The following is a 25,534-nucleotide window of genomic DNA, read 5'->3' as shown; positions in this document are numbered from 1 at the left end:
CTAAAACGCTCTCTGTTTGTAGCGCTTCTGGCACAGGCCGGCCAAAGTTGTAAACAGAGTCGATAACTTGTGACGCAACGGCCAGACTCCCAGACGAGCACGTGACCTTAAGCGCCCTTTCACCCACGCCGCAGAGTGAGGCAACGAGTGACAACAAGAAGGGCTTTTTGTTTTCGTCTCATGTATTAGTGCGCCCATCATTGCAGCAGCCGTCTGTTTCGAAGCGGCCCCTATCCGTGCCGTCGCCCTCGTCGAGACGGCCCAAATCACGCTTGTCGTCTCGCCCTTGTGGCCAGTAAGCGTTGCGCAGTGGGAGAGCAAAGGCCCGACAACGTCGTCCCTAGACCCTCTGCTCCACGCCGTCTATACCACAAACATCCCATCCAACAGCCCGATCCGCGGCCTTTATCGCCGTATATCCTCCCAAGAGGCCCTGCTCTTGTGCACTGCGCCCTTCTGCAGCGCCTGCGTCGCCTGCGTCTCCCTGACGTTGCACGGCTCCCACGAACAGCACACGACAGCACCGACGCGAACCCCCATATCCCCGACGACCGCATCCTCCCAACACCTGCATCTCACCGCGACGCATGACTGCGTGAGCGACCCGTCCATCGCTGCTGCTGCTGCTGCTGTTGATCCATCTGGGGCTGTTACGCTGTTGTCGCGCCAATGACGGCCGTCGCTCCCCCCGTCAATTTCCAGAACATCAATCGCCAGGCATGGAGCGCTGAAGGTGTGCCAAACGGTGGTGCCATCTTCATGCCCCGGAAAAGTGCCCAGCGGACAAATTCAAGCTCCTCGCTATCGTCACAGGCCTCGGGCACATCTACCATATCGGCATCCTCATCACAAGCCAACGGCGCAGCGCCCTCGAACGGCGTCGAGGCATCGGCGTGGGCCGCCCGCAAAGCAAAGGCGCCAAAGGGGCTATGGCCTGCATCCAAGACTGAACCCATTGCCGGAATCACTACAGCTCGTCCACAGCCCGTTGCGGCTACAGGGCCCGGCTCTTCAGCAGCCTCCGCCATGAGCGCCCTACAAGCGCCATCTGCCATGGTTCCCTCCCAACACAACGGCGCTGTCCAGGTGCAGCAACAGAATGGCGTGCCGCGAGCACAAGGCCAGGAGAGCACAGCTGTGCTGCATCTCGTCCCTATGAATGGCACATTCGAGCGCAAGACCATCACCGTCCCCTTCTTCCCCGACGTCCTCCGCATTGGCCGACAAACCAATAACAAGACAATACCCACACCGCTAAACGGTTACTTCGATTCCAAGGTACTATCAAGACAGCATGCTGAGGTGTGGGCGGACCGAAATGGCAAGATTTGGATCCGAGATGTCAAGTCATCCAACGGCACGTTTGTCAATGGAGCTCGGCTGTCGCAGGAGAACCGCGACTCTGACCCACACGAGCTGCGGGAGCAGGACATGCTGGAGCTCGGTATCGACATTGTCAGCGAAGACCAGAAGACAATAGTACATCACAAGGTCGCTGCACGCGTCGAACACGCTGGCATATACGCCAGGACAAGCAGCGAGATGATCGATCTCAATTTCGGCGAGCTGGAAGGTCCCCACCTTTCCAACATGATGGGTCCAGGTGGTCAACAGCAAATGGCGAATATGCGTGGTCGCACACCTAGTCAAGGTTCGATGAACGGACAGCGTCTGCAAGGCCCTGGCGCGGTTGCAAATTACCCCAATGGCTTACCCCAACCGCGACACCCCAACTTCTGGTTACAACCTATCACCATGGAGCAAGTGGTGAAGAAGCTGAACGTAAGTCAAACACTCCAAACCAATACTTCATGTACTAATATCACCAGACCGAGATTAAGGCTGCCAAGCAACAGTCGCAGGAGCTTCAGCAAACGCATCAGTACATCAATGCCATACTATCTGCAGACCCCAAGAAGGAGCCAACAAAGACGTCGCCCGTCAATCAAATTAGGATATCCCCAATCAAGGATATCAGCCTGAAAGCCAGGTTCTCAGACCCTCCTGCACCGCCGCCTCAACAACCGTTGCCTGAGAAGCCAGACGCCGCATCGTCCCTTAGGAGGTCAGATACGGAGCGTCCGAAGACAGCATCGCCAGTGCGGTCAGATGCACAGATGTCTACTCTCAACGAAGCCTTGACCAGTGCGAAGAAGGAGCTAGAGTCGCAGAGCATTCGGCTGCGCGACCTGGAAGTACTGCTGAACGAAGAGCGACGCGCAAGAGAAGATGCCGAGGAACGAGCCAACCGCCTCGAGCGCGAGTCGATCCAAGAACGAGAGGAGCAAGACCGAGTGCTCGCCAATGGAGACATTCACAAAAACGAAGTTGTGGAACCCGAAGACGAGAAGACAACCGGATTGGAGAATGGGTCCACGTCTCCTGGTGCCGCTGACACCACCACAGCTCGCTTGCAACAACGGCTGGAGCTGATGGTATCAGAGATGAACGAAATGAAGCAGCAGATGGAACGGTACCGTGAACGAGCCGAGACCGCAGAAGCTGACCGTAAGAGTTTGACTGAGATGATTGAGACCATCAGAGAAGATAACGCCAGGACGGCAAGCAGGGAGGCCAGACGACGGAGCGGAAGCGACAGCCAGTTGGCAAGAGAAGGAGCAGGCGCGAGCGCCAATGCACCAGAGAACAATGATGACGCGGAAGAGGGCGAGATCACTATCATTCGAGAGAAGGACGTCGATGGCGATGGCTTAGACGTAATGCCCCAGAGAGCTAGCGCCCAGAACGGGCATGTGGTGGAGCAGAATGGCACCAAGCAGTCTGTAAATGCCGCGAACCACCTGGTCACCCGTCGTCCCGATCGCGACCTAATGTACCATGGAGGGCCCGTTGGTGCCATTGTAACTGTCGTCGCAATAGGCGTGGCTGTCATGGCTATGCTCAACCAGTATCCCAAGGCCGAACGGTGAGGATGCAAGTGGCACACGAATTCTACCACCATCGGGCCACATCCGCACTCCTGGGGAGGCAGATCCGGCGTGAGGGGAAGGCTTGTGAGGGAGCCTGGAAGCTATTGTCGCTTGACCGTTGTTGACGTTGGGGAGGGGAGCACGACTTTGTCTCTCTATAACCATCCTCGGTAGACTTCCTGGAGATGTAAGAGAAGCGACAGGAAGACGCATTATTCGTCGTCTTCTTAGAAGCTCAAGAGACTGTGTTGCGCGATGTCAACCTGATTTGGAATACCCCTGCCAACTACGAGAGCGTATCAATACCGCACACGACTACCACTTATATTAACGCTATCCACGACCAACAATCGGCCATCGTACGAACACGCTCGGGCTATGAAACCTTGACTGTTCGCAGTCTTCCATGCATACATCAGCTATTTTTCTTTGCTTTACATTTTTGGAGTTTCTTGGCAAGGCCGCGAGAAGGCCTTTTTGTTCTGGTCGGCGTTTTCTTGGATCAATCAGATGCCCTGGACGGGTACTCTGGAACCTGTTTGGTTTCACCCAACATTCACTGTAACAGCAGCCGAGGTTTTCTTTTGTAAGACGGGACAGCTACCTTTCTTTAACTATCAGGGCTAGATGAGCAGATGAAACAAATTTGAACTGTTCAGAGTAGGACTAGGGTTGTGGGTTAGGCGGGCTTCTGGCTTCAATGGTACATATTTGACCTTTTCAGACCCAAAGTCGCATGCTCATGAGAACAGGGTTACGAAACTTCTGAAATGCAACAGATCGCTTTGGGGTATCTTTGAAGCGCGTATTCTCTCGTTCCTCATTGCTATTGATCTCTCACTTTAGCCTAATACTAATAGTAACAGAACTCAACGTCCTTATTCTCGTCTCGGGTATATCTTCCTCTTCCTTGTCCCCTCCCACCTGCTCATTGTGATTGTCCGTATCCTCTATGCTCCCACTCCTAACCTCAATGTCATCAATTGCACGCACACTCCCCATCTCCACCGTAACCCTGCAATCGTCCTCGCCCTGAAAGTGAACGCCCAGCTCCAGCGCCCTCGGAATCGCCCTCCCAGTCGCCTTCAGATAAACACGCTCCCGCCCCAGCGCAGCACCATCTCTCCTCGCAGCTTGATCCGCAATCTCACGCTCCACGTCCGCTGGCGCAAGCCTTCCGTTCGGCTCAGGTGGTCTTCGACCGCTACGTTTGGATTGCGCGGCTGTAGACTGCTTCTCGCGCTTTGTGATTTCAGATAGGAGCCTTCGAATACGTTTCAAGGCGGGTATGTAGGGTGATGAGGCGGTTATGTAGAGGACTTTGGGGGCGTGGGTTGAGGCGAAGGGTGTTGGGATGGCGGGGTGGAGGAGCGGGCGTTTGGAGATGACGGCATCTGGTCGAGCTTGTTAATATACTGAGGGTGTGGATATGAGGAGAGGGGTGGTGGAGGACGTACTATTTGGGAGTTTGGGGAGCTTTTGCCGGTTCTTGCGGTTTGTGGGCTTTGGTTTCGAGGTTTGTCGGGTGGGCTTGGGCTGTGCTGGTTTGAGATATTGCTCTTTGAGGCCTGGTACACTGTCCACTGTGCTTGGTAGGTCTGTAGACGTGGTAGAAGGTGGTTGAGGTTGCCCGCATGGAGGAGTCGGTTCCGTCATCGTAGTGTCTCTCTGCGATTGGAGCTGAGGTTGTTTAACGCTGCCCCGCGGCTTGACCTGGCCACTTCTGGTTCGTTTCTGGCCTGCCATTGTCTTGTAAACTGCAATATTCGATAGAGCGCGAGTCGCAGTGTTAGCAGGTGTCCGCAGCAGCTCGGGTTGTAAACTCGAGATCGCGTCGCGTCACCAAAATTCAGCTTATCGATAAGATGCTGATTGCAAGGATCAATGACGACCTTAACTTCCATCCGTCTTCAGCTCCATCGAAGTCGACGTAAATCGGGATCATGAAGCAGACGCGGTAGCAGAAATGGCCAGCCCCATGCGGCAAAAGCTCCTTCACATCCACCTCCTGGGCATAGTCCCCTACGCGACCGCAGCCCGTCTCCAAGAACGTCTCGTCTCGCGCTTCCTCGCATCAAAGCCACCCTCCAATGCCCCAGCACCTCCACCCCACATCATAACCGCCGAGTTCCAGCCCGTCTACACGTGCGGGAGAAGAGAAATAGGCACCGTAGCACCCCAGCAACAAGACTTCCTGCGCGCCAATGGCCGCGCAGAATTCGTAGAAGCAATGAGGGGCGGGCAGACTACGTTCCACGGACCAGGCCAACTAGTCGCATACCCCATCATCGATCTCCGCACGCACAAGCTTACTCCGCGGTCCTACGTGTGTCTTCTGGAAAAGAGCTTGATAGCTACATGTGCAAAGTATAGCATCAATGCCATGACTACGGAGAACACTGGTGTTTGGACTACGCCAGATGATAAGATCGCGGCTATTGGAGTGCATATGCGGCGGAATGTTACGAGCCATGGGATTGGATTGAATGTTAGTACGGATTTGTGGTGGTTTGATCGGATTGTGGCTTGTGGGTTAGAAGGGAAGAGGACGACCAACTTCGCGAAACAGGGTGTTGAGGGGAAGAGTGTAGATGCTGTGGGGAGAGACTTTGTGCAAGAGATTGCTGAGCGTTTGCAGGGTGTAGAAGGCGTAGAAAGAGTGGAGGGAGATGAAGTGGAAGAATTGTTGGAGACGTGAAGCAAGTCAGCCTATTGTACTCTACAGTCGGGCTAGAGTAGCTGTACAGGCACTTTGAACTCCCCTCTCGTCGCAATTATATGCATACTATCTACACCTGAGTCTGTTGTCCGGGACCACGGATGGTTGCTTCTAGACACGCTAGATGAACGTTGGAGTAACAAAGCGGCGCGGGTACCAGAGTAGCCTAAAACAACGAGTTTCTGGCGGTGTAAGCCACCACACAATCCTATTAAACGTGCTATAACACGCTGCAGCTAGGAAAGAGGGAGCTATGCTAACCATGGCAGATAAGTTAACAAGGTAATAACATGTTTCGGACATCGGGGAATACAAACAAACGTGTGGCATAACTGATCATCAACGCCTGTAAGTTGATATTGTGGCGATATAGCAGTCAACAGTAGACGCTTATCACATGTTGTTCTTCACAGTCAACTCTGACGTGACTTGAGAATACGAATAGTATTATCATGGTATGAGGCTAGCGGCACAGCAACGGCTACTTACGCGCCATACTCCACTTTGCTAGGTCACTTTCCCATAGCGTCTGCTCAACGGCGCCTACGCTTTACTACAGCTATCTACCGAAAATCGAGTGGTCAAGATCAAGTCGTTTCAAACAAGCCATATCCATTTCGTAATTCTTGACAATGATCAGACTTCGGTATGAGCCAACGTCATTGTCCATATGCTTCCTTGAAGCCGGCCCAATTTATCTTCCATCACTAACAGTCCTTAGGCATCAGCATGACCCATATCCGTATCACCGTTGCTGTTGTCTTGAGCGGGGTTGGTGAATGTGCTCATCCTGTTGTTGCCGTGAACAGTGTTTCGAATGACTTGCCGGGCATCCTGGCTGGCGCGATTTCGAAGGTAGTTGCGGTATTCGGAGACACGCTGGCTCTTCATCTGCCACTCGAGGGCGTGATGAAGTTGTTGCTGGTGAGCGCGCTCCTGCTCGAGATGTTGCTGAACGAGTCCCTCATCCACGCCGTCATGAGTAGACGGGTACTGGACTTCTTCTTGTTGCTGCTTTTGTGCTTGGTGATCGACATCGATGTGCGCCTTCCCGTCGAACCGCCGGGCATCCAGACATTCACCGTGGTCGGACTGTTCGAAGCCCGCTAGCTCAGCCCGCTGGCGGGAGAACTTCACTTGCTTCTTCATCTTAGCCTGCCTCCTCTCTTGTCTTGCCTGCTTCTCCGCCTCCTCCCTTTCGAAGCGCAGCATTACCCGGTATTTCTGCTCCAGCGACGCAGCGATCATGGCCGGCGCAAACCCGTTGATGAACCACAATCCTTGGATGCCGCTGTAAGAGTGCGGGTCCCACAGCCGCGCAATGTCGTCCTCCGCCTCTGTCTGGGAAAGCTCGTTGTTCTGCACACGGAATATGATCTCCCGATGCATAGTCTCTGCCTTCTCTCGCCGGATCGCATCGTCCAGCCCCTTACCGCACCCTGGCTCATTGAGAACGAACCAGTACTGAGAGAGGCTATCGTGCAGGTCAGTGATGGTTGGCCCACCCTCAAAGACTGGTGCAGACACCTCGTTGAAGCGGCTCTTGAGGCGCATGTTCAAGAGGTGGTGTATATCTTTTATACGCGATACAAGTGCGTAGTACACGTCCTCGAAGTCTGCCAGCGGTCGTTGCGCTGCTGGAGTCGCCGTGCGTTCCAATGTCCTCGCCTTGACGCGCTCTTCGGTGAGGAACTGCGAATCGAGCGAGCTGGGGCCGAATTGTCCATTTTGTAGGCGGTCGTACAGTGTGTGTAGACTCGGGCTGAACGGGTCATGCCCGGGTTTGCCGAAGAAGTTGGTGCGCTCGACGAGATCTATCAGGTAGCTGCTGAGCGCGAGGATATGTTCGATGATGTAGTCAGATGGGTAAGATTCGATTGAGGCTTCGACTGCCTCCTGCGTGAGTGCCGCTGAGAAGGGGGGAAGGAGAACGGCGCCAGGCATGGTGAGTGACCTTCGTCCTCGCTCCTCGATTATCAAGAAAGAAGTTGATATGAGCCCCTTGAGACGAGGCTCGGAAACAATGGGGTATGAAATTTTTCCGGAAATGGGTAGTTTGTAGTAGAGTAGAGGATCCAAAGGTGCGACAAAGGCTCGGAACCCAGCTCTGTAGCTCCAAGATCTGAATAGAGGGGGCTGGGGTTTTCAAGGTGAAAGGGACACCCGAGAGCCGGGTATTCGAGTGTCCCTTCTCTTGCGATTGTGCTTGCTGTGTATTGAGAACAATAGAATTGAGGTGATTGAGGCGGATAGAGAAGAAGGCCGGGGCTGCGGGAGAGGTAATATTAACTCTTCAGGAAGTGCTATTACCATTTTCGGCTCTGAGGGTGGCGAGAGACGTTCACCAGAGTGAAAGTGATTGTGCTCGGACAAACTACGTCGCAGTGCCGCAAAGTCTTGCGAAGGTGGGATTTTCTATATCCATATGGCATTATGATGAGCTATTAAGGAAGCTGGATAGTTGTTGTCGTAGAGGGCTGCTGCGTTACTTTATCATCGCGAGTTTTCGGCAATACACCGCTCGTCACCTTCACTTTCACTGACTCACAACTTCATGAAGCCCCAATCCCCACAAACGACCCAATCTCGCCCTATGAATGCGCCCCCAGCAAGCGCTCCCAAAGTGAGTAGCCAGACTACCGTCTTGCCACGGCCTGGCATGACTTCCTTACCCGTTTCTTCGTCTCGGTACACAAAGTCATTCTTCTTCCAGAAAACGCTCCTGAACCAGAACAAAAACTGCCAGTCAGGATACATCACTGCACACCAAGTTAACACATAAATTGGTCACGGTTAGGTGGTCACTTACTGTTGTTCATCCCGGTCTCAGGGTCAATAGCCCAGTTTACACATCCGGAAGACCAGACCAACTTCTTGGCCTCTCGCTGCGTCCAAAGAGAGTCGGCGAGTGCTGCTTCGGGTTTGACTTCGACAGTCGCCGGTGCTGGAGCGAGCAAGCGCGGGATCAAAGAGCGCGAGCGGTAGGATGGGAGAGCCTTGATGACGGGCGAAAGCAGACGGAGGGTAAAGTTAATCTGACACTCGACGGTGTAGATGACTGACAAATGGCCTGTGACTGTGTTCGGTCCCATCATAACGAAGAAATTGGGAAAATCTGGCACCACGGTACCAAAGTATGCTTGTGCGACGCCCTGCGTGGCGGTGTCCCACTGTGCTTGGGATCAGCATTTCTTTCAGGAATATGTAGGTGACGAGGGACTCACGTATTTGTTCAAGCTCAGCCCCTCACGACCGACAATCTCCATTGGGCATAGCATCTGTTGGGTAGCGAAGCCGATTGCCAGTACGATCGCGTCGGCGTTTACTTCCCTGCCTGACCTTGTCACAACGCCCGTGTCTGTAATCTTCTCTACCGGGTCATCGGCCACGAGTTCGACGTTTTGCCTCCACAGGGTATTTAAGTACTCAGTATCAAGAACCTTTCGCTTACATCCAATCTCACTCTTTGGAATCAAGGCGTCCCAGTACTTGGGTGGGGCGACACGCTTCACATACTCCTCGTTCTCTTTTGCCAGGTCTTGTCGGATCGTGCGACCGCTCTCAATCGCGAAGCCGCTCCAGTCCCGTTCCATCCCATAATAGAAACTGGCGCGATAAAGACGCATCGCCAGGGGAACATATCGCATAACGGCTTTGAAAGTCTTGGAGTAGTATGGGTTCTGGCGTTCGGAAAGATACTGTGCCTGTCGGGCGAACTGTGTGATCTTGGCCACGGGGTTCGGTTCATTTGCCATGATTGGGACAAATTGGGTTGCAGAGCAGCCGTTGCCTAATGACAATTGTTAAGGTGACATTTAACAAGCGGAGAGACGAGGAACGACATACCCAGCACCACAACATCCTTATCTTTCCAATCAAAGCTATGATCCCACTGCGCAGAATGAAACATCTTGCCTGTGAAAGTGCTGGTTCCCGGAAGGTCACACGTCTTTGGTACGGATAACGAACCAACGCCTGAGACCAGGATCTTTGCCCTTCGTATCGTTCGCTCCTTAGTCTCCAGGTTCACAACAGTGACCGCCCATACTTTAGCCACGTCATCCCATTCTGCCTTCTCGACGATAGAGTGGAAGCGGACATGCTCAACAATACGGTATTGCTCTGCTACGGAGCGGAAATAGGCCTGAATCTCTGGGCGCATGGAGTACTTCCGGCTCCAATCGGGGTTCAAAGCGAAGCTGTAGGAGTAGAAATGCGATGCGACCTATTCTTGATTAATTGACTAAGTCGTTGTAATCTCTTCGGTTCACATGAGAGGAAAGACTCACGTCACATCCGCATCCAGGATACGTATTCGCCAGCCATGTCCCGCCGACGTCCTCACTCTTCTCGATGAGCTCGAAATTGCTCACACCGAATCGACGGATTATCTGGACAGCCAAACCAAGGCCGGACATACCGGCCCCAATGATGAGGACCTCTGTATCAAATGACATATTGATGAATGTGATTGAGAAGAGAGGAGTGAGATATGAAGCGCGTATGGAGACTTGATGAATTGGAGTACGGGAGTACTTATAGCATACCGACTCTCGTTACAATGCTTTCCGCGGTATCCACCTCCATAGCCGCCACGTACCAATGAGTGGATCCTACATACCTAGTAAACTTCACAATGCGCAGAGTTTCGACTTGTCTAAACCCCTCGTGAACGTTCGTGAGTTGTCGTTGAGCTGGACAACCCGTCGAGGCAGGTTTGCCGAGCTGACAGGAGGAAGGTAAAGCGAGAGCCAATCACGGCGGGTCGGATACAGTATGCGCTTCGTGGGGACCCCGCGCATTCACAGACGCGTCTAACTCTGGCTCTTCACGATCGGAATTCCAGATGAAGTATCCCGCGGCTCAGGCATTGATTGATTTCACTGAGGACGTGTGTAAGGCGATTACGTCACCAGCTTGCCTTTCTAGCATGCGATTCGCAAACCAAACACCAGCAGACACTAAAATCAGTTGCTAAAGGTCATTCACCCAATTACTACTATGCCGCGCTTACAATTACGAGCTATCTGCGCTTAATGCACTCTCTAGAGCCCGTGGATCATCCAGCATGGACCTTCCTTCGAGTCTCATTCGAGACATCTCACCGCCACCACCACTGAAGCGAAGAAAGACATCGGGAGCAATAACACCATCTGATACCACAGCGAATAATGCTTACCCAAAAACGACACCATCGATAGAGCCCACATTGGCAGCTGTAGAGGCTGGAAAGGCAAAGGTCGATAACCACTTGGCATACTTCAAGGATCATCTAGCAAAAGCATCAAGGAAAACAGCACCCGAAATCTCCAGACTTTCTATCGACGACTTCTCCACACTTTACCAGAATAATCACCAAGAGAATGGCCATCATTTCGTCGTCCATCAGCACAACCATCCCAGAGCTGGCGTGCACTATGATCTGCGCCTGCAATTCTCCGAGACAAGCTCAATGTCCTTTGCTCTTCCCAAAGGCTTGCCAGGAGACCCAAACTCTCGGAGTATAGGCCGAATGGCTATCGAAACGAGGGTGCACAATTACTGGAATCATTTGATCGAGAGCGCGAGTAGGAAGACGGGGAGTTTGTTAATTTGGGACACGGGGACGTACGAGGTGTTGCCTAGAAAGATGACTAAAGGAGGTGGGAAGAGTATGCCCAGTCCAGTGACGACGGATGAGGAGGACTCTGAGCCTGAAAGTGAACGGAATGGGCCAGCTCCAACACCTCAGAAGGCCGAGACCGAGAAACACGAGAACGACAAACTCATTTCAGCATTCCAAACTCGCTACATACGCCTACGCCTCCACGGCACACGACTTCCGAATAATTACACTATCATCTTACGTCTCCCATCTAACGAGATCATCAAGCGGCCAACAACACGGCGAAAGAAAAGCCGCCAAAAAGCAAAATCTCGAGTCAATACGCAGGGCGCCAATACAGACTCCGAGCCTGAGCCTGATTTGCAGTTGGAAGAGCAGAACCAAGATGAAGATCTCGATACCGACTCGAACGAAGACGCACAAACCCGCGCCAGTAATGCCTACCCAGGCTCTACGAATGATATTGGTTCGATTCACCAGCGACATTGGTTTTTGCAGCTAGATCGGCATAATAGTGGCTTCTTGCTTGAAAAGGATGGGGATAGCAAGGGGAAGTGGGTGCGCGGGCCGAAGGGCGGCGGACTTTAACCGTTTTGGGTACGAGGACGGGACTTTGAGAGGAGCGTAGTTACGGGACGGTTAGCGGGGGAAGTGGAGAGCGACGAAGGTGTTGAGGGATTTGTGGGACGAGCAGGCTGGACAGGGGTAGAGCAGTAGACGCAGGCTACTGTAAGGGACGAAGTGTATACCCAAGAAGATAACTAACTAGAAACAAGAACGTGTACAAGAACTGCGACAAACTTGATAAACATTTAGATCCCGAACTTCAAACCACTCCTCGTCGTTCCCCTCGTGTTCTTTACTCCAGTCGCCTTCTTTGCAATCCTGCGCTCGTACTCACTCTCTGTGACCCTCTCCTCCGTGACCTTAGGCGCCCTCTTCTTCCTTACTTGCTTACCCGCAGTAGCGGCCTTGCTCACTACTTTCCCCTTGCGTGGCTTAGTAACAGCGGGCACCGGCGACACGGGGAACAAGTCGTCTTCAGGGGAAGACGCAATCGGGTTGGCGAAATCGACCGACTTCCTAGCAGTGGCGCGAGTTTTCTTCTTGAGCGAGGAGGGAGTAAACTCCTCGGATCCTACGCTTTTCTTGCGCTTGCCGTCCGGCGTGTAAGTCTCTGAGCCGGCGCTGCGTTTACGCTTCCCGAGGGTTTTTGTACTCAGTGTGGCCTCGACTGCTGGCGCAGGTGCCTTTGCCTTGGGAACCTTCCGAGGACGACTCAGGCCACGCTTTACAGGAATTTCAATACGGGCTGCGTGCTTCTTGACTCTAGTCTGTTTACCGGTCGATGACACACTCTCGCGTCTCGGACTCGCGCGGAGAGCCTCTCTGCGCGAGTCGGAAATCCTTCTGAAAGCCCTAGATGCCTTTGATTGCGACGTCGACACCTGAGACGGCGACCTTGGCGTTTGGGGCCTCTTCGCAGGAGCTTCAACGGGCGGCTCAGGTGAATCCGTGTCTGCGACTGTAAATATGCCGTCAGCTAAGCCCTCTTCGATGATAAAAGGCAGCGTACGCTCCGAGGAGATTCGTCTATTTTTACTGCCGACCGATGAAGCGACGCTAACATTGCTTGTTCGACGAGGCTTGGTAGGCGTAATATTAATGGATTGGCGGATAGCTGTAGGGCTCACTGAACGTTCGATCAGCACTGCATATCCACCCAATGCTAGCAAAGACTTACCTTGTCGGCCTACTACGAACTTGTCTAAAACTACACGCGGGGCGTAGTCTTTGGTAATTTCCTCATCTCTGTAGCCTATGTTGAACGCATTAACAGCCTCCTTGAGCTTTTGCTCGGTTCCGAGTTCATTGATTCGTTCCTCGTCGCTGGGTACCGGCAAGGGGAGCTTGTAGCGTGATCCAGAGTCATACTGGTGCAAGTCTTTGTATTGCTCCAGCTGCGGGTGGTTGAACGGGATACTATTCTCGACGACGTTGGGGCCATCCTCGGCGGATCTCGAGAGATCGTAGTCAATCTTGAGACTTTCCCAATGCGCCATCTGCAGTGTCTCGGGAAAGGGGAGGGATGCTGGGAATTCTCTGTGCCAATTCTCGAGCTCATTGCGTGGACCACCGTACTTGAACTCCTTCTCGCGCTGCACGTTGTCTTTGGATCCTCCTACTCTAGATCTGAGAGGCGCAGAGGGCCTGACTGGCGGTTCCTCAGCCTCATCCGCCTCTTTGTACAAGGCCTCCTCCGCTGCATATGAGGTATAATACTCGGGCAGATCGTCATCACTAGCCTCAGTTCGGCCAGAATTCTCCTCCACAGCTTCCGCATACTCACGCTGCACTCCACGGACCATAGCTTGAAGACGGCGATATAGCTTCAGGTCAAAGTCACGGCCCCCTAGAGGAAGTTGCTGAAGGAGAGCCTCGTCAATGCGATCAACACGAAGAATGTAGGTCGTCGGAGAATCGTCGCCTCCTTCTTCAGCTAAGTAGTTGATTGCCTGAGTGAGGCGGAGATCATTTGCGTTTCGTTGCGTGGGCTCTTCTTCACTGACCGAATAGAGCTCTTCCTCAGTAGAGAGGTCGATGAGATCGGCTGCGAGAGGAGCTTGGTGTTTATGGTATCTGGAAGCCATTTTTGCGATTGTAGCGATGATATTGATAAGGTTGTTTATGCTGGCGGGCGTTCAGCTGAGCGACTTCTGTGACTGTGTGGAGCAATCTGAATTCAAGCCAGCAAGGATCCGAGGACTTAAATGTAAAGACTGGATGGGTGGTCTTGTCGGGATACAAACAACTATTGAGTGTTAGACTATGGGACGGCGTCTTTGTTTTGTTTGTGGACAAAGCCGCCTTCCGCAACCGGAGATCCCCTTTGAAATTGTTTGGCAGTTATCATGCTCTTTGTGCGCGTTGAGTGGTCTCAAACGTGATCGTGCATTCATTGTCCTGCAGATGGTTGGCCTTGTTTTGCTGTCGTGCAAGGGCTCGGTGTAAGGGATAATCGCATCAACGATGTCGCTGATACCTCCCTCTGCGCACAGGAAAATCCGCCACGCAGGAAATATATTCGCTGTTTAGGTCCTTAATCTCTTAGCCCTACAGTATACCTGTTCATCGTCAAAGACACATCATTCTTTAAGATAATATCTCTAGGATCCAACTATGCCATAGGAAAAATACGTGCGCATTTCGTGCTGTTGATCATGTCTTACAGAACACATTAACATCGGAACAGCTTTACGCCCCTTTCAGAACATACTGAGGTGTATTCTTCTACAGCTCGGAGATTCTGCAGTGTAGCTAAAGATACAAAGAGATGTCTCCGAGCTTTGGAGACTATATCGACCAGGGGTACGCGCCGAGTGACGCTGGTTCTGGCGAGCTTATGTCATCGAGTACAAAAACACCAGCTCATGTAAATTACTGTAAGTCATGCTAGGCGGGTATCCTCGCAGCGTCCGCGCCTTATGCGTGGTACCTCTCTGTAGACCGCGGATCTGCAGATCCTCGACCACGGAACCGCGTGGCCCAATATCCCTCTGCGAATTCCGCCCCGATCCGACGCTCTTTGGTTCGGACAGTGGCATTCCAGGTCTCTTTTAGGTTGATGGTATTGGTTCCAAGTTCCAAGAGACACGAGTCTGGGGAAAGTGGAACCGAAGCTCGAATCTTCTCATTTTTTCGCCGCGTCCATGCTAAATCATTTTCGGCGTCGAGTTTCAGATGCTCTAAACCCCATTGTTCGGTTAGATCCATGCCGTCTATAAGGTCTGTGAGCGCCACCATATCGTTGGTGTCGAGAAGACTCTGTGCGAATATCTCTAGGGTCGGGTACGGGAGGCCCATTTGGCTAAACTCAATATTGGGGGGTATGCAATCAATATGCGCGTCATCTGAGGGGATCAAGGTAAAGCACATTGCTTTGCGTACGACTTTGAATCGTGGGAATGTGTGGAGTAGTGACCACAGGTCGGGGGGGGGGGGCGAGGCGGATAGGTTTCGTAAGTGTTGACTGAATCTAGAAGTGCAGACGCTTCTCTAAGCTTCTCTGTGGGCACACACACCTCCCAGTCCTAGTGGTATAGGTCAGTAGTGCAAATATGAAAACAATACAGACAACGGATCGTTATCTTAAGCTTACCCTGCGTCCTCTCCCGGCGCCATAGTAGATCAGAGCGGAAATACCAACCAGACAACAGGTAATGCCAGCTCCATGCAGTATCTGTGTAACTTCTAAAATCTCCAAAGTGCCGTGTCCCCCCAAACTTGGCTGCTCATCGTCGGGGCTTCTATTCAGGAAAGCGGGGTCATTGTACTGCTCGACGGGGATCTGTTTGACAAACCGAGTATAATCCTGCTGCTCCTCCTCGGTTGTGTTGTGTTCCATAGTAGACTTTTGTACACAGGTTGGGAATTTGAAGGAAGGGTGGGGTGATGATAATTAGAAAAGGCACTCGTGGTGTCTGTACCAGCACGATCGCGGAGATGGACGCAGCCAGCAAGGCACTTGTAGAGGCTCCTCCAAATGACGGTGGGGCGTGGGCTGCCTGGGCGTCGAAGGAAGAGGTGGCCCAGCGCCAGCAGTACCTCAGTATAGAGGAGGAGAAGGCTTATTACTAATGTCTAGTTTTGGACAAGAACTGAGAAGCGTGTATCATACTAGATGAGCGCCATGTGTGCTGACCCGTCGCAAGAAGTCATGGTGTTTGTTGACTGTCTTGGGATAGCGACAACGTAACATTGTGTCTCTGTACATACACCTGGCTCTCGGTCGAGGAAGACAACGTGTGACTCTGGCACGACACCAGAGACATAGTGCGGCCATACGCGATGAGGGGCTGTGGAGAAGGAAGCATCATGACGGGCTGACGAACTGCTGGGGATGTGGGGGATGCTTCGTAGATTAAACGAGTTGTTAGACATGCCTCGGCTGCGCAGCTCAGATGTCACTCACCAATGGGTCGGGGTGAAACCTGGCCATGGCGCTGTGCGCGGACGATTAGACTTACTGCTTTCTCTTCTTCATGATACCCTGAGTTTCTCTGTTTGTTCGTTCGTTCCTTTTACGTTGATCGTGGTCCAACATGTCAGGTAAGTTCCCATCGCAAGACCACAGCATGACCACACTCCTCACCCCCACAGCCCTTCCATACGCCATCCCCGCTGCTGCAGCCACCTTCTCCTACCTCAATGCCCGCCATGGCCTCAGCTACGACTTGCCAATGCTGTCAGCCCTCGCGAGCGCTGCAGTCAGCACCAAGCGACACGAACGAAGCGACACGTTCAATCTCTTCTACGAGCTAGAAGCCCAGGCACAGTCGCGCGAGAACCACGCGTGGATTATCTTCCAAGGCAGGACATGGACATATAAGGAAGCTTATGATACCGTGCTACGCTATGGGACGTGGTTGAAGAGCAAGGGCGTGGAGAAAGACGAGATTGTCGCCATGGACTTTGTCAATTCGGATACCTTTATATGGGTCTGGTTTGGGCTTTGGAGTATAGGCGCGAAGCCTGCATTCATCAACTACAACCTTGCGGGAAAGTCATTGGTACATTCTATCAAGACAAGTACGGCCAGATTGGTATTAGTGGACCAAGAAGGAAGAGACAAGTTCAATGACGATGTCATGAGGGAGCATGGCTTTGTGCGTACAGAACTAGAAAGAGACGGACGGGCGAAGTATGGCTTTGAGATGGACCAGTCGGATATCCCGAGGTCGGTAAGGAACCAGACGAAGACACCACAAGCCGCAGTAGATGCTGGAGCTGTTTCTGAGCCACTGCGACGGCAGCTGGAGGTGGTCTTTTTCGATGATGCTTTAGCCTTACAAATCCTCACGCTCCCACCCACACGCCTTCCCAACGTTGCCCGCGACAATCAGACGCGCACCAGCATGGCCATGCTCATATACACTTCTGGTACGACAGGACTTCCGAAGCCTGCGATCATGAGCTGGGGCAAATGCAACGGTGGAACCAAGTTCGTCTCAAGTTGGCTATCCCTGAAAAACAACGTGCTCTACACTTCCATGCCTCTCTACCATTCTTCCGCTTCGGTGCTCGGCGTATGTGCAGTCCTCCGTACAGGAAACACAATATGTCTCTCCAAGAAGTTCTCACATAAAACTTTCTGGCCTGAGATCCGCGCCAGCAATGCCACGATGATTCACTATGTTGGCGAAACGTGTCGCTATCTGCTCTCCGCGCCCCCGTCAGCTTTGGACAAGCAGCATAAAGTGCGCGCAGCGTTTGGGAATGGACTGAGGCCTGATGTATGGGAAGCGTTTAAGGAGCGGTTTGGCATTGAGACCATCTTCGAAGTCTATGCGGCGACTGAGTCACCGGGCGGGATGTGGAACCACAGCAGGAATGGCTTCTCCAGTGGCGCAATCGGACGGATGGGCACACTTACTTCTCTCCTCTTCGCGTCTATGCTCTGCCTTGTGAGGATGGACTCAGAGTCGGATCCTCCAGCCCCCCTTCGCTCACCATCCACCGGGCTTTGCCAGATCTGCGACTGGAACGAGCCCGGCGAATTGATGTACAAGCTGGACCCCAACGACATCAGCCAGAAGTTCCAAGGCTACTTTGGAAACGCCAAGGCGACGAACAGCAAGATTATAAGGAACGTGAAGGTAAAAGGGGATGCGTATTTCCGCTCCGGCGACTTGCTGCGCCGGGATAAAGAAGGACGGTGGTGGTTCGTAGACCGCATCGGTGACACATTCCGCTGGAAAGCAGAGAATGTATCCACCGCCGAAGTCTCAGAAGCGGTCGGCAAGCACGAAGCCGTCGTTGAAGCAAACGTCTACGGCGTGCAGGTGCCCCACCATGACGGACGAGCCGGCTGTGCAGCTTTGGTGTTGAAAGATTCTGCTGCGACAGCGATGGGCGACAAGACGCCGCTGCCAAGCGAGCAGACGTTACACTCTTTAGCGGAGCACGTGAAAAAAGAATTGCCCGCGTTTGCAGTGCCGATTTGGCTCAGAGTCACGCGCGAGATGCAGATTACTGGGACGAATAAGCAGCAGAAACACCTACTACAACAGGAAGGCATTGACCCCAGCGCAGTCGAGGCCTCTGGAGATGCTTTGTACTGGCTCAAGGGCGGAAAGTACCAGCGATTCACGAAGAGGGACATGGAGCTTGTAGTGGGCGGTGGGGTGAAGTTATGAGGAGCATTATATGAGTGGTGGAGGCTGTTTGATCAAGATACCACATGGCGTATGAATGGGATATAATGGCGTACATTAATTTCTGTTTCTTTGTAGCATAAATTAAGTAGCGATCTTTGCTTTCCGTGTCTTCCTTGACCTTTTCTTCTTTGGCTCCGCATACAATTCATCATCATCATCCTCTTCCTCTTCTCCAGCCGCAACCTCGTCCTCAGCTGTGGTCGACGCCGCTTTGCTTGTAGCCTTCCTCTTCTTCCTACCAGCAGCATTAGAGGGCACAATTTCCGTATCCTCTGGAACCGCCGCATCGTCCTCTTCACCATCCCTACCCCTGGCGCCCTCCCTCTCTGCGAGTCTCATCAATGCAGCACCCATTCGCTTCCCAGCCGCACTAGTTCCCTTCTTTTTCCCACTTGGCCCTGGCCCTCCCCCGCCAGGTCTCACTCTAGGCGCAAACGCCCCAGCACCAACGCCCCCCTCGAAGAAACGCGTGATGTTCGCCTGCGTACCCTCCTTCTCCCTTCGATTCATATCCCTAATCACTGGAACTAATACTTCGTCTGTGCGCTCCCAACTCCATCCTATCTGCGTGCTAAGGAACGTGCGTAGGGCAGCGAGGTCAGGGACACCCCACTGGAAGGGCTCGGGATCCGAGTCGACCTCTGGTTGCAAATATGCCTCTGCGACTCTCGGGTCTGGAAACGCTATTGGCAGGAAGAGTTTTGTTGCCTGGCTTCGCCGGAAGCGTCGGCGGAAGGGCGACTTGGAGTCTTGATCTTTGGGAATAGTGTTATTCTGCACAGCGGTCCACCAGTCCTTGAACTCTTGAAGATCAGGGAATTCAGAGAGAATTTCGAGCGCGGTGACAGGGCCAATGCCGGGTATACCGGTCGTGTAATCGCTTCCGAGGAGTTGGGCAATAGCAATCATCTTCTCCCTTGTTAAGCTGAACTCCGAGGTGAGGTCTTGAGATAGGTAGCATTCCACGAATTTCGCAGCGTTAAACATGTTCTTGTACACGCGTGTGCCTCCGAAGAGGAAAGTATCCGAATCGTCCGTTACGATGCCATCTACCAGTCCCAACTGCACGAGCTCCGCACACTGTGCTTCAGCCTCCATGGGCGCTGTAACATACGGCAGCCCAAAAAGCGTTAATAGGTGTTGACATTCACTAATCATGGTCTGCGTGACCTCGTCTGCGTCTCGGCGGTCCTTCTTCTGTTGGGCGCGGAGTTGTTTGAGCTCTTCGTCGAAGTTGATGCGTGCTGTGGTGTTATTGTTGAGTTCTTGGGCGAAGCGAGCGTGCTCTTCAGCTTCGGCCGCGAGGGAGGCAAAGAGTTCCGCGTCTTCTGGGTCAGAGTACTGGTCTGAATCGTTTTCGGGGAGATCAAGAGGAGCGGCTTCGTCTGCTACACCGCTATGGGGCACGACGGGAATTAGAAGGTCTTCAGGGCCCTCCAACCTGGCTGGTGTCGACTCTCGGCGAGGTCGACGCGGCTGTTCTGTGCGGATTGGAACATCCTCGAACTCAGGCGACGGCGACTTGGGGGATTCTGGTGCAGGTACGGCCTCGATGTGCATAGGCACATCCTCGAACTCTTCGGATGGAGATCTTGAGGGCTCCCGTGGACTTGGAGCTTGTGCTACTGACTTCTCTTGCGCTTTTGCGCGCGTCTCCTCTTCATGCTCACTTTCCGACCAATCCACAGGTTCGTCTTCCGAGTCGTCTGCGAACGGCGTCTTTTTGACCAACGCAGGGTCCTGGCGAGGAGGCGACTTCTGCTTCGGAGAAAGCGGCTTGGGAGGCTCTGTTCGCACTTTGTCGGCCAGGTCACCCATCGTCAACTGATTGTCTTCAATCGGGACATCTTCCATGTGTACATCAGTTTCATCGTCTGAATCAAGTACAATCACCTGCTTCTGGCTCTGACTCGCAGGAGCATCCAAATCGATGACCTCCTTTGTCTCTTGCTTCCGGAGACGAGGCAGTTCTTGAAATTGGAAATGCGCCTTATCTTCCGCTTTCGCCTTCTCCCATTCTTGTTTCTCGTCTTGCCGTTGTGCGCTTAGTTCCTGTCCTATGTCTCGTTGACCCTTGAACCAAGGCGGAAGTGGCGCTGCTTTCTCCTGTTCAAGATTCTTTTCAAAACCACCGGCAGCGTCTTCTTCGAGTTTCTGCATCTTCCGCTGACCGAGAAGAGATTTTCCCAGGTTGAGCTTCTCAAAAGGTAGCGGGCCGTCGAAACCAGGAGCGTTGTTAGACTGCGGCGCTGGCTTTACGGCTGGCGCAGGAGCTTGAGCTTGTCGTTTAGGCGACGGTTGTCGAGGCCGCTTCGACGTGCGAGACTCAGCCAAAGCGGCCTGTAAATCCATATCGTCCTCGCTGTCACTCCCCTCGAAAGGTCCTTTCGGTGCCAGCTTGCTGCTGCGTTGGTTCGCGAGCCTCGCAATTGCAAGACCAGAGCCTTTGGTCCCCACAAAGGGATTTGCATCTGCAGCACGTTTCTGCTGGAAGACCTCACGGACCGGGTCGTCATCTGACTCTTCGACAGGTTCAAGTCCATCCGGCTGCATCGACATCGTGATAGCCTGTTGAAGTTGTTCGTCCTCCGCATTGTCTCCGGCATCTTCGAATAGGTCGTCCCCATTGGCTGCTGGCACACTTTCCCACTCCTCGCCTTCGTTGATTTCAGCGAGAAACAGGGAGTCAGGATTCTCATTTACTGGTGAAGCCCGTTGTGGCGCGCGTTGCGCTGGCCTTTGCTTTCTTGACTTGTAAAATCGACGACGCCGCGTCGCTAGCTCATTTGCAATGAACTCCCGCCCCTCTTCTTGTGCACTCAAGCCAGGCTTGGCCTTTGGCAGCCGATTTAACCCTTCGATAGGAACATCTTCAAAATCCTCGTCGTCTTCCCATTCCTCATCTTCAACAACACGATGGGGCAGATCTACGTCTATCGGCTTATGTGCTCTCCCCTCATCTCTGTTTGTAACCACACCCAGCGCCCATCCACCTTCAACCCCATCGTTCTTGACAAGCACATATTCTCTGTCTCTCTCGCCTGATACGCGGCTTGAGGCGCCAGCACCAAACGCATTGTCGTTCATGCCGTTGAGGTTCATTAGGCGCTGCGTGAGGTCGTTGCGTTCGCGCACACGCTCGATTTGAAATTTGGAGAAAGCCATCCTGTCCGGAAACATGGCGTCCAGCTGTTCCTTCGAATGCCCCATTCTGAGCCGGCTCCTCAACCTAGCGGCATTCAGAATATTGTAACGATCGGCAGCAGGCAAGCTCTGGAAGAAGGGACCATCAAAATCAATCTTGGAGAAATCGTAGACATTGATGTCCTCGCCTCTATCAAATAGGCTTGCATACTCCTCTAACTCTTCAAGCGACATAACCCTAGGATCGTTCGCGCCGCCCATTTCGTTCATGGACATGCCCAAATCTGGTAGATGGTATTGGTCCTTCCTCTTGAACGTGCGGTTCTGCGCGCGCTCCTGATCTGTCTGCAGGATCTCCTCCGCATAAACTAGGTTCTCAGGTATTTCCTCCTCCTGCTGCTGCTGCACTTCCCGCGGGTGTCTCGCAGCCTCCTTCCGCTTCCGTTCTTCCTCCTCGGCAGCCCTCTGCATCTGTATCGCCAACAACTTTGCAGCTGTCCTGACCGCATCCTCACGTCTGCCCTCGCGGCGCGACTTGCGGTTGTTTATGGTCTGACGCTTGAGAGCCGGTGCGCCACCGTCGAACACGAAGACAGGCTTGATGCCGATGAAGAGTAGCTTGCATACTCGGCGGAAGAAGCCGACGATATGGCTGTTTCGTAGCGCATTGCCTTCTTTGTCGCGCACAGCTTTCAGGAACTGGTAGATCCAGATGGAGGCATCGACAGCGAGTCGCTTCTTGTTCAGCGTCTCAATCTTAATGGGCCGCGCGCAGGGTTGCAGGACGGTCCAGAGTCCGGTAACACCCATGGCGGCGCTCTATGGACGCTATCCATTGGTTTTGGCGCTTCGAAGGGTGGTGGATGTATTCTTGAGGTTGATCAACTAGAGATGGCTGCCTTGTGATCTCGCGTCGGATGCGTGTCGTCGATGACGTGCATGCCAAGCCCGGCCGATCGCCTCGCGCTTTGGATAACGATAGTTACGGCGGTAATATAAGGTGTCTAAATCCTTTTCGTAGAGTGAAGACTCGGATACTCTAGAAAATGTTTATATCTCAGATAACATTCTAGAAAACCGCTACGTCTAAGGAGATTCTCCTTGCCGTCTACCAACGCTATGCAACTAAGCAAGTGTAAACATAAGAGAGTATCTATGCCGCCCGCCCTTCAAATTCAAAGTCCTACTCCACCACTCTGTACCTCTTCTCCATCGCTCTCGTCGTCGCCAAATTCCGCTGCCTCGCCAGAATCCTCGTCCCCAAACACGCCAGCCTCATGCTGTTCATGTCTTGAGCTGTGCTGCGCATGGTCTTCATTATCTGAGTCATCGTCTACGAAGACTCTACTTTGTTTCCTAGGATTGCGACTACCAATCTGCGATGGTCCGGCGCTCTCTTTGTACAGATCACTCAATTCCTTGGGCGGCCGAAATTCAAACATTGAATTAGGACGATCCTGGCGGTGCGCTGTGGGCCGTAAATGCGTGCGAGAGGTGTCGAGCGCTGTGGAGTCTGCCGTCGCTTGCGGAGATATAGCTGACCACCAACCGCTAAGACGCTTTGTCAGGGACGGGCTATCTGGAACTTCGGATGGCTTGTCTGACGGATTCGTCTTCAAATTTGCAAGCTGCCGCTTGTTCTTTCGTCCAAAGTTGAAGCCCAGTGGGAGGGTCACAGGGGAACCCGGTCGAGATAAGCCTGCAGACGACGAAGAAGACTCAGAGCCAGACATCGGGAACGGAGCGCCATCTTCTGGGCCGTTGCTTTTTGTACGTTTGAGCAAGCCGCGCAAATCGTCTTCCGAAAATATATTGACGAGATCACCATCGCGCGTCCCACGAGGTCGGTACTGACGTCTCCCTTGCTGGATAATGTTTTCCAATTTAGCGCGATTGGCAATGAACTTGAGCTTGGGAAATGCAGATTGCTGGCCGACGTGAATCATACGCGCTAGCCGCTGCGGCGTGGGGTCGGCAAGAATATGGACAAAGTCCGAGGGAATCGACTTTGGCCAGATGGTTATGGTACCGCTGAAGCGCTGTAACCAGATCTCGCTCCAATCCTGGCCCAATGGTCGTGGCAACAGCTCGAGGTGTCGGAGTACCTTGAGCCATTTGTTTAGATCGAGTTTGAGGTACTGTTCAGTTGCTGAGCCTATGAAGCCGCCTCTCCAACCGCGTCCTCGTCGATGGGTAACGGGTCGTCCTACGGAGCCGCGGGATGAAAAGAAGAAAATATTGATGTGTGGGTTGACCTGGCTCACAATGGAGAAGCGAACATTGAAGTGGAGATTGAGTGCTTTCAATGGAATATCAGTCCTCAAACTTCCATCCTTCCACTTGTGGCCAAACGAATAGGGTGACAGTGTACCGTCCTTGTTCTTCTTCATTAGCACAACCGGATTCAAGATCCCAGGAACAGCGGCTGATGCGAGGACTGCGGACCAAACAACACAGTCAGGAGCCGTGATATAGTTAGCGAGGATTGTTGGGGAACGGAATGGAAGTCAGTGTATGTCTCACACGCAATCGGTATATGGGCGTTACGTACTGTGGGTCGGAGGGGACACATGACACGTTCAATATACGACCGGTTCGCTGATACGCTTCCCTAAAGGTCATGCTTCCGCGCGTCATCCACGCGCACTTCTTCGCCCATTCTACGCTATCGAATCGCGCCCCGGTGGTGTACCATCTTTTGATCCAGGTGAACATGTCGTCGGAACAGGCCGTGATACGGTGAGCAAGAGCTGGAACGAGGAGCTTTTTAAGCTCTTCGTCAGTCCTCGTACACAGCAGTGCTGCCACAAGCGCTCCGCCAGACGTTCCAGTAATGACCTCCGGTAGGAGATCAGCGTCCAACAGCGCCTTGGCGACGCCGAAATGGTAGTACGCAAAGGTTGCTCCTCCAGACAGGCATAGCGCAGTCCGTCCAAAGTTGCTGCCCAAGTGTTTGAACAGGGCCCGTTTGTTGTCCGCATCAAGCTGTGTGGTGCGGAGGAGAAACGTCAGTGCTTTCTCGGCCTCATCGACGAAGCTCTGAACAAGTTCTTTGGTCCCATAGTACGTCTCGCTCCAAAGCCTCGGGTTCTCGAACCCTACGAAGTTGTTCTTCACGCAGGCTTCCATGAGAGCGCGCAAGTCTTCGACCGCTTTATGCTGGCCTTCCCCAGTCTTCGCCCCTGACCTACCATTCTCGTCCGACTCTGCCCTTTGCCGCAACTTTACAATTTGTTCATGCACCTTTTTCAATGTTTTACTATCATAGTAGCTGTACTCAGGGGTCTCCTTCCACGAGTCGTTGCCCAAGTACGTGTCGATTTCTTTTGCCCCGCGTATCCAGTCCTCGTATGAAGTAGCATTCTCTAATCTCTTCCGTAGTTTTTGCCGTGTCCCTCTCCATGTTATCCAGTGCTCGTACAGGTAGATGTACAGTCGGGTGAAGACGTATGCTATGCTTAGGAACAGCAGCCACCCAAGGACGACCACCAACAGCGGCCACTTGAGCAGCACATAGACGAAGCCTTCGCGTGTTTCATCCTTGCCTCGCCCCGACGGTGCCTTGCTTTTCTTGCGCCGCCGCACGCGCTGGTGGATCGGCCGCCAGTCGTTGAGTGCTGTGAAGTAGGTACGAGTTTCGGCCGCCGGGGCGGTAAGGTCATCGGTAGAGGGAGAGATCTCAGGGGCAGCTAAGGCCTTTGCAAACTCGGCGAAGTCATCTTCATTCACAAAGTCGTTGTCGAAGTCTGGGAGGAGGGTGAAATCGAAAGCCACCGAGGAGTTGGGCTCAGGGCCGTCTGTTGCTTTTTTCGCGTCAGCCATGGGATAAGGTCAGGGGCTCTGTATCTCGCATGGTTGGAGTGTATGTACGACAAGGTTAGGGTGTGTGCAGCAATGGATGTGTGATGCCACGGACTGG

At 53.1% G+C, this 25,534-nt stretch overlaps 11 protein-coding genes across 11 annotated transcripts; 4 read left to right on the top strand and 7 right to left on the bottom strand.

Annotated features, from left to right (window-relative positions):
* Nucleotides 1–484: 484 nt before the first annotated feature.
* K460DRAFT_174518 (uncharacterized protein) lies at nucleotides 485–3,133 on the top strand. Its single transcript, XM_040926996.1, has 2 exons — nucleotides 485–1,782; nucleotides 1,830–3,133. The coding sequence occupies exons 1-2, from the start codon at nucleotides 670–672 to the stop codon at nucleotides 2,928–2,930; spliced, it is 2,214 nt and encodes a 737-aa protein (XP_040784412.1). The 5' UTR covers nucleotides 485–669; the 3' UTR covers nucleotides 2,931–3,133.
* A 634-nt stretch (nucleotides 3,134–3,767) lies between these two features.
* On the bottom strand, nucleotides 3,768–4,676 carry K460DRAFT_345093 (uncharacterized protein; the record flags this gene model as incomplete). Its single annotated transcript, XM_040931267.1, has 2 exons — nucleotides 3,768–4,324; nucleotides 4,388–4,676. The coding sequence occupies 2 exons, from the start codon at nucleotides 4,674–4,676 to the stop codon at nucleotides 3,768–3,770; spliced, it is 846 nt and encodes a 281-aa protein (XP_040784411.1).
* A 166-nt stretch (nucleotides 4,677–4,842) lies between these two features.
* K460DRAFT_369863 (lipoyltransferase) lies at nucleotides 4,843–5,870 on the top strand. Its single transcript, XM_040934045.1, has one exon. The coding sequence runs from the start codon at nucleotides 4,897–4,899 to the stop codon at nucleotides 5,626–5,628; it is 732 nt and encodes a 243-aa protein (XP_040784410.1). The 5' UTR covers nucleotides 4,843–4,896; the 3' UTR covers nucleotides 5,629–5,870.
* Nucleotides 5,871–6,119: 249 nt separating this feature from the next.
* K460DRAFT_369862 (uncharacterized protein) lies at nucleotides 6,120–7,870 on the bottom strand. The gene has a single exon (XM_040934044.1). It carries the CDS (start codon nucleotides 7,591–7,593, stop codon nucleotides 6,367–6,369), a length of 1,227 nt encoding a protein of 408 aa, XP_040784409.1. The 5' UTR covers nucleotides 7,594–7,870; the 3' UTR covers nucleotides 6,120–6,366.
* An 87-nt stretch (nucleotides 7,871–7,957) lies between these two features.
* Nucleotides 7,958–10,318, bottom strand: K460DRAFT_419840 (cyclohexanone 1,2-monooxygenase). Its single transcript, XM_040938041.1, has 5 exons — nucleotides 9,939–10,318; nucleotides 9,496–9,874; nucleotides 8,874–9,439; nucleotides 8,459–8,819; nucleotides 7,958–8,408 (listed from the first exon to the last, which is right to left on the bottom strand). Exons 1-5 carry the CDS (start codon nucleotides 10,104–10,106, stop codon nucleotides 8,194–8,196), a joined length of 1,689 nt encoding a protein of 562 aa, XP_040784408.1. The 5' UTR covers nucleotides 10,107–10,318; the 3' UTR covers nucleotides 7,958–8,193.
* Nucleotides 10,319–10,478: 160 nt separating this feature from the next.
* Nucleotides 10,479–12,107, top strand: K460DRAFT_369860 (uncharacterized protein). The gene has a single exon (XM_040934043.1). The coding sequence runs from the start codon at nucleotides 10,718–10,720 to the stop codon at nucleotides 11,840–11,842; it is 1,125 nt and encodes a 374-aa protein (XP_040784407.1). The 5' UTR covers nucleotides 10,479–10,717; the 3' UTR covers nucleotides 11,843–12,107.
* Nucleotides 12,108–12,181: 74 nt separating this feature from the next.
* On the bottom strand, nucleotides 12,182–13,905 carry K460DRAFT_397974 (uncharacterized protein; the record flags this gene model as incomplete). Its single annotated transcript, XM_040936183.1, has 3 exons — nucleotides 12,182–12,203; nucleotides 12,335–12,947; nucleotides 12,999–13,905. The coding sequence occupies 3 exons, from the start codon at nucleotides 13,903–13,905 to the stop codon at nucleotides 12,182–12,184; spliced, it is 1,542 nt and encodes a 513-aa protein (XP_040784406.1).
* A 547-nt stretch (nucleotides 13,906–14,452) lies between these two features.
* Nucleotides 14,453–16,075, bottom strand: K460DRAFT_388672 (uncharacterized protein). Its single transcript, XM_040935706.1, has 3 exons — nucleotides 15,414–16,075; nucleotides 15,237–15,345; nucleotides 14,453–15,204 (listed from the first exon to the last, which is right to left on the bottom strand). The coding sequence occupies exons 1-3, from the start codon at nucleotides 15,657–15,659 to the stop codon at nucleotides 14,738–14,740; spliced, it is 822 nt and encodes a 273-aa protein (XP_040784405.1). The 5' UTR covers nucleotides 15,660–16,075; the 3' UTR covers nucleotides 14,453–14,737.
* Nucleotides 16,076–16,356: 281 nt separating this feature from the next.
* On the top strand, nucleotides 16,357–18,450 carry K460DRAFT_358534 (long-chain fatty acid transporter-like protein; the record flags this gene model as incomplete). The annotated part of the gene is made up of 2 exons (XM_040932114.1): nucleotides 16,357–16,363; nucleotides 16,415–18,450. The coding sequence occupies 2 exons, from the start codon at nucleotides 16,357–16,359 to the stop codon at nucleotides 18,448–18,450; spliced, it is 2,043 nt and encodes a 680-aa protein (XP_040784404.1).
* Nucleotides 18,451–18,495: 45 nt separating this feature from the next.
* On the bottom strand, nucleotides 18,496–22,502 carry K460DRAFT_369854 (PIN domain-like protein). Its single transcript, XM_040934042.1, has one exon. The coding sequence runs from the start codon at nucleotides 22,423–22,425 to the stop codon at nucleotides 18,553–18,555; it is 3,873 nt and encodes a 1,290-aa protein (XP_040784403.1). The 5' UTR covers nucleotides 22,426–22,502; the 3' UTR covers nucleotides 18,496–18,552.
* On the bottom strand, nucleotides 22,476–25,534 carry K460DRAFT_369852 (lipid particle protein). Its single transcript, XM_040934041.1, has 2 exons — nucleotides 24,167–25,534; nucleotides 22,476–24,111 (listed from the first exon to the last, which is right to left on the bottom strand). The coding sequence occupies exons 1-2, from the start codon at nucleotides 25,435–25,437 to the stop codon at nucleotides 22,791–22,793; spliced, it is 2,592 nt and encodes an 863-aa protein (XP_040784402.1). The 5' UTR covers nucleotides 25,438–25,534; the 3' UTR covers nucleotides 22,476–22,790.

Source organism: Cucurbitaria berberidis (assembly GCF_010015615.1).
Source record: "Cucurbitaria berberidis CBS 394.84 unplaced genomic scaffold K460scaffold_5, whole genome shotgun sequence".
Classification (NCBI taxonomy): domain Eukaryota; kingdom Fungi; phylum Ascomycota; class Dothideomycetes; order Pleosporales; family Cucurbitariaceae; genus Cucurbitaria; species Cucurbitaria berberidis.
Note: the sequence above shows the minus strand (reverse complement) of the source record. Positions and strands in the feature narration are given on the sequence as shown.

Excerpts from the sequence above, each read along its gene's own strand:
- K460DRAFT_369852 (XM_040934041.1), bottom strand. The coding sequence starts at position 25,437 with ATGGCTGACGCGAAAAAAGCAACAGACGGCCCTGAGCCCAACTCCTCG. Across the intron at positions 24,112-24,166 it reads TGTGTCCCCTCCGACCCACA|TTCCCCAACAATCCTCGCTA; the intron begins GTACGTAACGCC and ends ACTTCCATTCCG.
- K460DRAFT_388672 (XM_040935706.1), bottom strand. The coding sequence starts at position 15,659 with ATGGAACACAACACAACCGAGGAGGAGCAGCAGGATTATACTCGGTTT. Across the intron at positions 15,346-15,413 it reads GCGCCGGGAGAGGACGCAGG|GACTGGGAGGTGTGTGTGCC; the intron begins GTAAGCTTAAGA and ends CTATACCACTAG. Across the intron at positions 15,205-15,236 it reads CCCCCCCCCCCCGACCTGTG|TCGTACGCAAAGCAATGTGC; the intron begins GTCACTACTCCA and ends CACGATTCAAAG.
- K460DRAFT_419840 (XM_040938041.1), bottom strand. The coding sequence starts at position 10,106 with ATGTCATTTGATACAGAGGTCCTCATCATTGGGGCCGGTATGTCCGGC. Across the intron at positions 8,820-8,873 it reads GGCTGAGCTTGAACAAATAC|TGGGACACCGCCACGCAGGG; the intron begins GTGAGTCCCTCG and ends TCCCAAGCACAG. Across the intron at positions 8,409-8,458 it reads TGAGACCGGGATGAACAACA|TGATGTATCCTGACTGGCAG; the intron begins GTAAGTGACCAC and ends CTTGGTGTGCAG.
- K460DRAFT_369863 (XM_040934045.1), top strand. The coding sequence starts at position 4,897 with ATGGCCAGCCCCATGCGGCAAAAGCTCCTTCACATCCACCTCCTGGGC.
- K460DRAFT_174518 (XM_040926996.1), top strand. The coding sequence starts at position 670 with ATGACGGCCGTCGCTCCCCCCGTCAATTTCCAGAACATCAATCGCCAG. Across the intron at positions 1,783-1,829 it reads AAGTGGTGAAGAAGCTGAAC|ACCGAGATTAAGGCTGCCAA; the intron begins GTAAGTCAAACA and ends TAATATCACCAG.
- K460DRAFT_369862 (XM_040934044.1), bottom strand. The coding sequence starts at position 7,593 with ATGCCTGGCGCCGTTCTCCTTCCCCCCTTCTCAGCGGCACTCACGCAG.
- K460DRAFT_369854 (XM_040934042.1), bottom strand. The coding sequence starts at position 22,425 with ATGGGTGTTACCGGACTCTGGACCGTCCTGCAACCCTGCGCGCGGCCC.
- K460DRAFT_369860 (XM_040934043.1), top strand. The coding sequence starts at position 10,718 with ATGGACCTTCCTTCGAGTCTCATTCGAGACATCTCACCGCCACCACCA.